Source organism: Sorghum bicolor, chromosome 5 (assembly GCF_000003195.3).
Source record: "Sorghum bicolor cultivar BTx623 chromosome 5, Sorghum_bicolor_NCBIv3, whole genome shotgun sequence".
Classification (NCBI taxonomy): domain Eukaryota; kingdom Viridiplantae; phylum Streptophyta; class Magnoliopsida; order Poales; family Poaceae; genus Sorghum; species Sorghum bicolor.
Window position 1 is genome coordinate 10081463 of NC_012874.2, and position 10836 is coordinate 10092298.

General features: G+C 43.1%; 1 protein-coding gene across 1 annotated transcript; it reads right to left on the reverse strand.

The window, feature by feature from the left end:
- On the reverse strand, window positions 2585-10618 carry LOC110435869 (WAS/WASL-interacting protein family member 2-like). The gene is made up of 5 exons (XM_021461953.1): window positions 10546-10618; window positions 10347-10409; window positions 10190-10230; window positions 9598-9698; window positions 2585-3125 (listed from the first exon to the last, which is right to left on the reverse strand). The coding sequence occupies exons 1-5, from the start codon at window positions 10616-10618 to the stop codon at window positions 2585-2587; spliced, it is 819 nt and encodes a 272-aa protein (XP_021317628.1).

Below are 10836 nucleotides of genomic sequence, written 5' to 3' on the forward strand. Positions count from 1 at the left end.
CCCTTTTCCCAAGCATGTTCTAGTTCATCCCACAGTGGTTGCATGAACACACCCATATTCTTGCCCGAGTGTCCAGGTATTATCAGTGACAATAACACGTTCTTCGGTTCAAACATGACGCCGGGGGGAAGATTGAGGGGGATCACAAATACGGGCCAACAAGTGTACGGGGCCGCAAGTGTTCCATACGGGTTGAACCCATCTATTGCTATGGCTACACGTACATTTCGAGCGTCCTTAGCTTTGTCAGGATACTGCATATCGAAGTACTGCCATGCCTCAGCATCCGATGGGTGCACCATCTTGTCACTGTATCTTTTGCCATCCTTGTGCCATGTCATCTGCTTCGCGGACTCCTCTGTCATGAACATCCGTTGGAGCCTCGGGGTGAGTGGAAGGTACCGGACGACCATCTCGGGGATCTTAGACTCCACCTTCTTGCCATCACCACCATCTACCTCCACATACCTCGAGGCCTTGCACTTTGGACAGTGCGTTGCAGCCTTCAGATCTTCTCCCCTAAATAGGACGCACCCATTAGGACAAGCATGGATCGATTCATACGACATCTTTAGTGCACGGAGGAGCTTCACTGACTCGTACGTGTTCTTCGGCAGCGTGTGATCCTTCGGAAGCATTGTGCCCAAAACTGCCAACATGAGATTGAAGCCGTCTCGACTCAGGCTCAACTGCGACTTCAACCCTAGAAGGCGACCAACGGCATCCAGTTGCGACATTGTTGTCTTCTCGTGAAGAGGCTTCTGTGCCAAAGACATCATTTCATAGAAAGCCTTTGTGGTTTCCTCTGGATCCTCCTCCATCAATCCTTCATTGCCATGTGCCTCATTATAGTCTACCACCATGTCGGCCACCCCAGCATCCCCATCATACTCCTCGAGGCGTGCTCTTACCTCCTCTTCTCTAATAAATGTTTTTGCTTCACCATGGAAGATCCACCTCTTGTAGTTTTCCACAAATCCGTACTTGAAAAGATCTTTGTAGACCTCCCTCTGTACTTTTCTTTTATGGTTCTTACACTCTTTGCAGGGACACCACGTTCGATCCGACCCGTGAGCATCTGGCCCAAATGCTTGCTCCAGGAAATTATTGGTCCCCCTAACCCATTCATCGCTCTTCCTCTTAGTTGTCCAGCCAGTGTACATCCACTCACGGTCATCCATCCTCTATTATGCGACAATGTAAGCAAGTAATAAAACCAGCATTTACATCTACAAGGCGTTCCTACCATCTAATAGGTGAAAGATAGGTCCTAATCCCACCCTAGGATGCGTAGATGAGGTTAGCTTCCATGCTCCGCTCCCGTCCGAGACGGAATTTCGGCAGCACCTCCCCGCTGTTCTCCCGATACACGTCCCGGTGGGGAGAGTGTGTATCCGGAGAACAACGGAAAGGTGCGGCCGAAACTCCGACTTGAACAAGAGCAGAACATGGAAGCTAACCCATCTACGCATCCGCGGGCTGTCCAAAAAACGTGGACAATCCGAAAGAGATACTGTCGCAGATATGCACTGATCAGCATACCAACGACCATATATCCCTTTCGGACGGGAGACGCCTAACTTGGTTGCGTAATCTATAACTACTATAAGGATGAGAGGTGAATTATACCTAGGATAGCGACACAAAGGCGAGTAGCAGGGCGATGGAGAGTCGACACGGTGTAGGAAGACCCACAGCACCCACGAACACGATCGGAGTCACCAAGTACCTCCCACAGGTGATCCTACAAAAAAGACAAAAAAAGATTAGTATCCACTCAAAATTTCGGCAGCACCTCCCCTAAACGGGGAGGTTCCAAAACTTGCAAAAAACAATGGCGCGAAGGCCGATAACCACAACGGCACGAAGGCCAATAACCATAGTGGCACGAAGGCCGACATCACAATGGCACGAAGGCCAACAATTAGAAGGATTAATTAGCACACCTGCTCAAATGCAACATGGATAGATAAACTTTAAACTTTTTTCAGAGAGCTTCATACTTTATTATTATTATTACAGTATAAACAGCTGCTAATTCAAACTTTACTGGTTTTGCTAGGATTCTTGCATTTTAATACGTACAAAACACAACATAAACTAGTACATTAGCATTATCATTAGACTGATGCAGCAAACGAGCTCGGTAGCAAGCCCCCAGAACTATGGAGTAGCAAACTGTATATTGTATTATTGTGTTGTTCAGTATGTTATCCACACTATGAGTTCTAATGCCCTAGTACTGAAGGTTTTATACCAGTGTAGTTATGGTGCTATTTTCAGTAAGCCAAAGCCAGGAAGACTGCCACAGTCTTAAAAAATTAAGATGTCAAGAAGAGAGGCTTTGAGTGCGCCATATCATGCTTTCAGTCTTTTTTGTTATAACAAAGCTTCACTCTAGACATGAATTTCTTTCTAACCAAACCGATGGCAGCAAACTGACCAAACCGATGGCATGTTGTTTGCAGGCCTTGGATGCCGCCTTCAACCACGATCTGGAAGTCATCCAAGACCGGGAACAGGCACAACGGGTTTTGACTGAGCCCAGGAGATTGATTTGACCAACACATCGAAGCGAGACGGGTCACGGGCGTGCTGTGCCTCCGACGAATCTCCATGGATGGAGCCACGGCTTCCCCACCCGCGTCCCAAACCAATCCCAAATCGAGAAGGGCGAGTTCGAATTCAACCTGGGTCGGCTGTCGTCGGAGCGGCGATTGCGCTGTGGAAGCCGCCTCAGGAGCGTCGGAGTGGCAGCGCCGCGCCGCGCCGAGGCCTCTGACGACATCGGCGAAGGAGATCCGTCCGCCAGCACGTCAGGAGCGGCCGGGGCAGGGGCGTCCGCACACGTCCGCACACGTCCGGGGCACCTGGCTTCACGCGGCGTCCGTACACGTTCGGAGCGGCCGGAGCAGCCGGGGCCGGCACGGCCGGGGCGGCCTAGGCGCAGGGCGCAGGGGGTGAGGGGGCAGGCTGCAGGGGGTGAGGGCGCAGGGTGCTGGGTGAGCGGCCGGGGCGCAGGGCACGGGGCGCGGCCGGGCTGACGGCGGGAGTGCGGCGGCGGCGGCGCTGCGTGCGGGTGGGAGCTGCTGCTGCGTGCGGGTGCGTGAGGGGTAGGTTGGTGCCTGCGGGTGCGTGAGTTGCATTTTTTTTTCAAGATAAGGTTGGGGGCTCTTAGGTTTAAGTTCTTTGCCGACTGCTATTAGGCAGTCAGTCGGCAAAGGCACAGTATATTTTATTTATAAATATTCTTTGCCGACTGTCTGGATTTAAGGCAGTCGGCAAAGAATTTTTTTTTTGTCTAATTTATTTTGTAGCCTCAACTTGCTCAAAAATTTTTGAAATTTTTATCATAGCCTCCAGATGTAATAAAATGACACTTCAAAAAGTTTCGTAGTTTTTTTTACCTTTTTGGCTATATTTTGTTAATTTATTTCGTTTAATTGAATTGTCCACAGTATAATCCAACTTTGAACTACAGGTGCATGAAATAATGAAACATAGGCATTAGAAAAATGATATTCATATTAGAGAATGTATTTTGAGGTCGTGCCCAGAAACTCATCCAAAATTTTAAAGTCCTTATCCACGGAATATGACTATCCAAGTGTTGTAGAATAGCTTTTTAATTATATAAAATTCAAACAAAATCGAAAATTTATGAAACTTGTTGGGGTGTCATGTTATCACATGTGTAGCCTATGATAAAAATTTTAGAAAGTTTGGAGCAAATTGTGATGTCAGATGTACAAAACTCAAACACTTCCGAATGTCATCACATGTGATCATATTGGAATTGTGTGGTTTTTGTTCATCTGATACTACAACTTGCTCCAAACTTTCTCAAATTTTTTCTATAGAGTACACATTTGATAACATTAAACCTCAAAAAGTTTTGTGATTTTTTGACTTTTTTTGCTATATTTCATTAATTAATTTCTTTAAATTGATTTTTCCGCTACATAATTCTACTTTGAACTATAGGAGCATGAAATAGTAAAACTTAGCCATTCGAAAAATGATATTCATGTTGAATAATGTATTTTTAGACCATATCCAAAAACTAACCCAAAATTTTGAAGTCCTTGTCCACGGAACATGATCATCCAAGTGTGGTAGAAGTGATTTTTAATTATATAAAACTCAAACAAAATCAGAAAATTACAAAACTTGTTGAGGTGTCATGTTATCACATGAGGAGCTTATGATAAATATTTGAAAAAATTTGGAATAAGGTGTGACGTCAGATGTATAAAATCCAAACACTTGCGCATGTCATCACATGTGATCATATTGGAAATGTTTAGTTTTTGTTCATCTGATAATGCAACTTGCTCTAAACTTTCTCAAATTTTTTCTATAGAGTCCACATGTGATAACACTAAACCTCAAAATTTTTTGTGATTTTTTGACTTTTTTTGCTATATTTCATTAATTAATTTCTTTAAATTGATTTTTCCGCTATATAATCCTACTATGAACTATAGGTGCATGAAATAGTAAAACTTAGCCACTCAAAAAATAATATTCATGTCAAATAATGTATTTTTAGAACATATCCAAAAACTAACCCAAAATTTTGAAGTCTTTGTCCACGGAACATGATCATCCAAGTGTGGTAGAAGTGATTTTTAATTATATAAAACTCAAACGAAATCGGAAAATTACGAAACTTGTTGAGGTGTCATGTTATAACATGAGGAGCCTATGATAAATATTTGAAAAAATTTGGAGCAAGTTGTGGCGTCAGATGTACAAATCTCAAACACTTGCGCATGTGATCACATGTGATCATTTTGAAAATGTTTAGTTTTTGTTCATCTGATACTGCAACTTGCTCCAAACTTTCTCAAATTTTTTCTATAGGGTCCACATGTGATAACCTTAAACCTCAAAAAGTTTTGTGATTTTTTGACTTTTTTTTGCTATATTTCATTAATTAATTTCTTTAAATTGATTTTTCCGCTACATAATCCTACTATGAACTATAGGTGCATGAAATAGTAAAACTTAGCCATGCAAAAAATGATATTCATGTCGAATAATGTATTTTTAGACCATATCCAAAAACTAATCCAAAATTTTGAAGTCCTTGTCCACGGAACATGATCATCCAAGTGTGGTAGAAGTGATTTTTAATTATATAAAATTCAAACAAAATAAGAAAAAGTACGAAACTTGTTGAGGTGTCACGTTATCACATGAGGAGCCTATGATAAAATTTTAAAAAAAATTGGAGCAAGTTATAATGTTAGATGTACAAAACCCAAACACTTCCGCATGTGAATATATAAGCGTTTGTATCGTCACTAGTTACAAGTAAATATATAAGAGTCTGCAGTTCTACACTGGACCATCCTAACTCTACTTGTTTTTGTTCTACTCTGTAACTATCATAGTGGGGAAAATAAATATTGCTTTTGTATGTGATTACCTTTTTACAACTATCTTTTAACTTCTTACCTTTTTGTTGCACACGTGCTTGTTACCTGTTATGGGTTTGATATAACTAAACTAAGTTAGTTTCACATGTTGCTGTTGTTTTAGATTGATATTTCGGAGAATCTAATTGCTATGCATTGTGGTTTTACAATATCTTTTCTGTTTACTAGCATGAGAATGATGACCAATATAATTGGACCATGCTTGGAACTATGGAGACAAAACAAGGGGAAAAAATACATTAGTATCCAAAAAGCTGCGGCCAATTTAATTATTTATATTTGTGTTTGTTTCTTCTTAAAACTGAGCATTTAAGTTTGCAGCCCTGCACTATTGTAACCTGAATAATGCAGTTATGCTCTGATTTTTAAAAAATAGTGAGCATATATATATATATATATATATATATATATATATATATGCATGCATGAGTGAACAGGATCATAGTTTGCTTGGGAAATGGGATCCTTCTTTGTGTTAACTTGAACTGATGGGTTTTTTTCCTCTTTAAAGATATCTGTCACTGCAATGGTTAGTATTCTTCTCCACACATAGTCATTTACTGCATTGTTATTTCTTTTTGCTCAGTAGACCTCTGAATCTAGTTTGGTTATTTTTCTGAATGTGATTTATTAGTTGTTCTTTGGAATGCATGTGTTTTTGCTTTGTAATTAAATATAATAGAGACTTATTGGTTGCTATGATTTTTCAGGTGCTTATAACTAGTGCACTAATTGAAGGCAAGCTGCTCCTTGTCAATTTCTTCATTGGTGTTTATATAGCATTACTATGAAGGCAAGTTGTTCCTTATCATATTCCTCTGATGTTGCCAAAAACCTGTATGTTGGTTGGTAAATGGCAGATCCCAATGACTTGGATATTTCCTTCAAGAAGATAATCAATTACATGAGCTTCTTCTATTGTATCGAGTACCAAATAGGTTTACTTTGAGTATGTTAGTGGGACATGTAATATGAAATTGCTAATTAGAAAGTGACTACTTAAATAATTAGCAAGTGACATGCATATACCCTGGCAGATCACCTTTGCCTCTTGTTGCTGCAGATTGATACTTGTCATGTTAAGTGCCTAGTTCAATGTTAAGTGACATTACATATATAATGTAATTGTTGGATACATGAATCAATGTGTGTATAATGTGATCACTTTTGAATGTCATCACTTTTGTGTACATGAATCAAAGTATGGCTAATATTTGATCATCAGCTATACCTTTAGATCAACTTTTATTTTTTTTACATATTTAATTGAGCTCGATGGACGGTCTGTTGCTAAAAGTCATTATTGTAATGGATTGTCCGTTGCTAAAAGCTTTGATAGGTTGTCTGTTGCTAAAGGTTGGACCGTCGAACTGTTCGTCGCTAAATAAGATGTCCGTCGCTGTATAAATACAACGACGGCTTCATTAGCAACGGTAACGGTCCGTCGTTGTAGCCTTTAGCAACGGACTGTCCATTGTTTTACACCCCTTTTAGCAACACATTGTCCATTGCTGTTTAAAGGTTGTGGTGTAGTGTGCGATCATATTGGAAATGTCTGGGTTTTGTTCATCTGATACTACAACTTGCTCCAAACTTTCTCAAATTTTTTATAGCTTCCACATGTGATAACATGACACTTGGTCAAGTTTCGTAATTTTTCGACTTTGTTTGAATTTTATATAATTAAAAATCACCTCTAACACACTTGGATGGTCATGTCCCGTGGATAAAGACATCAAAATTTTGGGTGAGTTTCGGGAAATGACCTTAAAATAGACTCTCCAACATGAATATCATTTTTTGAATGGCTAAGTTTCATTATTTGATGCACCTGCAGTTCAAAGTAGGATTCTGTGGTGGAAAATACAATTAAAAGAAATTAATTTACAAAATATAGCAAAAAGGGTCACAAAATCAAGAAAGTTTATAAGGTTCACTCTTATTGCATGTGGAGGCTATGAAAAAAGTTGGAGGAAGTTTGGAGCAAGTGACGACATCGAATGTCTAAAACCTAAATTCAAATTTCAAAAATAAAAAAAAATTATCTTTGCCGACTGCCTAACGGCTTAGCAGGTGGCAAAGGAAACGGAGATGGATGCCGTTAGCTGCCAGCCACCTTTGCCACCAGCTTTTCTTTGCCACCTGCCAAGCAGCCACCTTTGCCACCAGCCTTTCTTTGCCACCTGCCAGGCAGTCGGCAAAGGATGTCTTTACCGACTCCCTTTCTTTGCCACCTGCCAGGATAGTTGGGCAGTCGGCAAAGAATCCTTTGCCGACTGCTTTTAGAAGCAGTCGGCAAAGAGAATGTTTGCCGACTGCCCTTTCTTTGGCAGGTGGCAAAGGATTTTAACAGTCGGCAAAGCCCAGTTTTCCTGTAGTGCACGGTGGATGGCGCCTTTGCTGCTTCACCATCTTTGGTGGTTACTTGCCACTATCTTGTTCATATTTCTTTTTGTTTATTATATTTTCATTTCAGTCCCTATTTGCTTTGCAATTACTTATGACGCTTACGTGACCATTCTTTAAGTTGTCTTAAAACAAGTACCACCACTTTGTTAACATTTTTATTTTATTTTCTCATTTATATATTGAAGTACATTCATGTTGTTTCTTCCTCCCTTTACCTATTAGTTGTCTTGCATCTGAACCAAAATCTTTATGTCTCTTCTTTCAAAGATCCAAACCCTGATTTGTTTAGAAAACATTCTTCTCTGCATTGTCCTTGAAGTAGTAGATGTTTTCTAGTTTATAGTGTATATGGGAACCTTATATCTATCTGGATTGAGGAAAACCATAAACAGCCACCTACAAAGAGCTGAGGAAAACTGATGCTCTTGTCGCTCCATGGGCAGCTCAGAACCATCTTCAGCGCTGTCGCTCCACGCGTACTCGCTCGTCTGTGTGTTCTGCTACCACTCTAGCCAGATGCTGGAATCACGTGCAGCGGTGAGGATGGCAGCGATGAGGCCTTCTTCTCATTTCTTTGCAGTGCTCTTTGCATGCGATGGCAATTGCCTCAACTGCTAGGCTAGGCCATACTCTGATGATGAAGCTCACGACACTAGGCTTCCCTAGGCTGGCCATGGCTAGATCTGCTCGACGGCTGGCCAAATTGGGTGCCAGCACCATTCGTCAAGTTGGAGGCAACCTGAGCTACAAGTGATACACATGCTCTTAGGTCGTTAGTGGGGTGGTGGCCGAAGGCTCGTATTTGTCTTGGTGCCAGCGACTCAGTCATTTCCACGCCTAAATCTACCGATGCAGAGGTGGCACGGCTATGGCCACAAGGAGGTAGTGAGATGGTGGTGAAAGTGGCGTGATTGCGATGGTGGTTGCATGGAGGTGGCATGGAGGCCGCACGTGGGAAGCGCGATGGCGATGCAGTGACAACATGTGTGTGTTGGATAGTGATGTGATGCACTAAATGCAGTGGAATGGTGTTCGTTGTGGTATCTTTGCAAGCCGAAGTTAAGGAGGAGGTTTGTGCCACTACATGAGAGGTGAGAGCTTGGCAGTGAAAGCCAGCAATGGCGACGATGATGTACTATGTTAGTTGGTGGTTTGCCGGCAATGGTCCAACTTGGCTACATGCGTGACTTCTTCGGGTTCTCTGTTGCCTCCATGTGCTAGCCTTGCTATATCATCAGATGTGCTATTTTGGACAACAACAGTAGCCATTAGGACGGTAGAGGTTAGGGCAAAAGCCTTGACGACGTCAACTCCTGCTAGCGGTGCTTCCATCTTGGAGGCGTCCACTAATTAAGTCCTACCATGCTAGTTTTCTTTAGGTGAAAACACTGCCTACTTGTGGGTCAGCGATGAGGTGGTGTCTTGACCTTCTTTAAGGTATTGTTGTGGGAATATGGTGTCATGCACCCTTTCGACCCATGATGGTAACCATTTGTGGCCTTTGGGAAGTTAGAGGTTGTGTCGAGTTGTTCACAAGCTCAACAATGATGACTTGAAGCCATGTTTGGTTGTGGCAGTAGTATGTTAGATATGTGTCGAATATGTGTATATTTGGTTACGTTGGACTTGAGTTGTATTAGAGACTAAGATAAAATTGTAGTTGAACTATGCGCCCTAGGGGTCCATAAATATGAGGCCACCCCTGTTGTAACTAAGAGACAACCACTACTACACATCTGTTAACCGTGACGGGCACTTTACATTTAGCGCAACGGGCATTGGCGTCCGCCACGAATGAAAGGTCACGGTTAATCGTGGCCTCACCGTGGCGGGTGCCTGTGCCCGCTGCAGAAAATGGAATTACCACAGCAGGCAACATAAGGTGCCCGTTGCGGTTAATCCCATTAACCGAAGCGGACATCTTATATTGCCCGTCGCGGTTAATCCCATTAACCGCAGCAGGCACCTTATGTTGCCCGTCGTGATTAATGATTTAAAAAAACAAAAAAAACTGGACACGCCAACCGAGCCCATCAAGGTTGTTGCCGCCGCCGCCAGGGAAACCCTAGCACCGCCGGTCAGGGTCGTCGCCGTCGTCATCCATGGATCCGCTCTAATCCACCTTCTCACGCTGGAACCAATCGGCCCCCACATAGGAGGGAGAGCCACGACCCCCGCCGCCACCGGAGATGGGCATGACTGGCCTCCACCTCCCAGATCTGGCTCGTGGTGGCTCCTTCACCGGTTCTGGAAAGAGAGAAGGAAGAATAGTGAGATGAGTGAAAAAGAGAGGGAGATTGGGAGGGCACGAGTGGCGGTGACGACTGGGTACGCACCTGGATGTTCATAGCCTTCTTGTTGGTCTCCAGCCAGCTGCCTGCAAGCAAATACAGACAAAATCGATGGACGGAGTCAGATCAGATGGAGATTGGAAGGTGAGGTGAGCAAGGGAGGAGGGGGAATCGGGGTAGGGATGGATGGGGATAGACGTGCCTTTGGAGGCCTTGTTCGTCTCGGTGTTCCTCTCCTCCTGCTCCTCCTTGGTGCCCTTGCAGCCTGCGAGAAAAAAGAGAAGAGTCGAGTCGCGAGTGGGGAAGGAAGGAAGGGACTGGGCTGCTTCTCTCTTTCCAGCGGTTCATTTAAAGTGCTCCTCCACTAAAAATAATTTACTGTGACGGGCAAGATAGGTTGCCCGCTGGGGTAAATTGATTTACAGCAGCGGAATTTTCCGTGACGGACATATTAAGATGCAGCGTATTTTCCATGGCGGACATATTAAGATGCCCGCTGCGGTAAATTGATTTACTGCAGCGGGCATCTTAATACGTCCGCCACGGAAAATGCCCGCGGCGGTAAATCGATTTACCGCAGCGGGCAAAAATGTCCGTCGTGGTTAATTAAAAGTGCCCACTACGGTAAATCGCACGATTTACCGCAGCGGGCAAAAAACACGTCCGCCCCCCTCTTGGGCTAAAAAAATGTT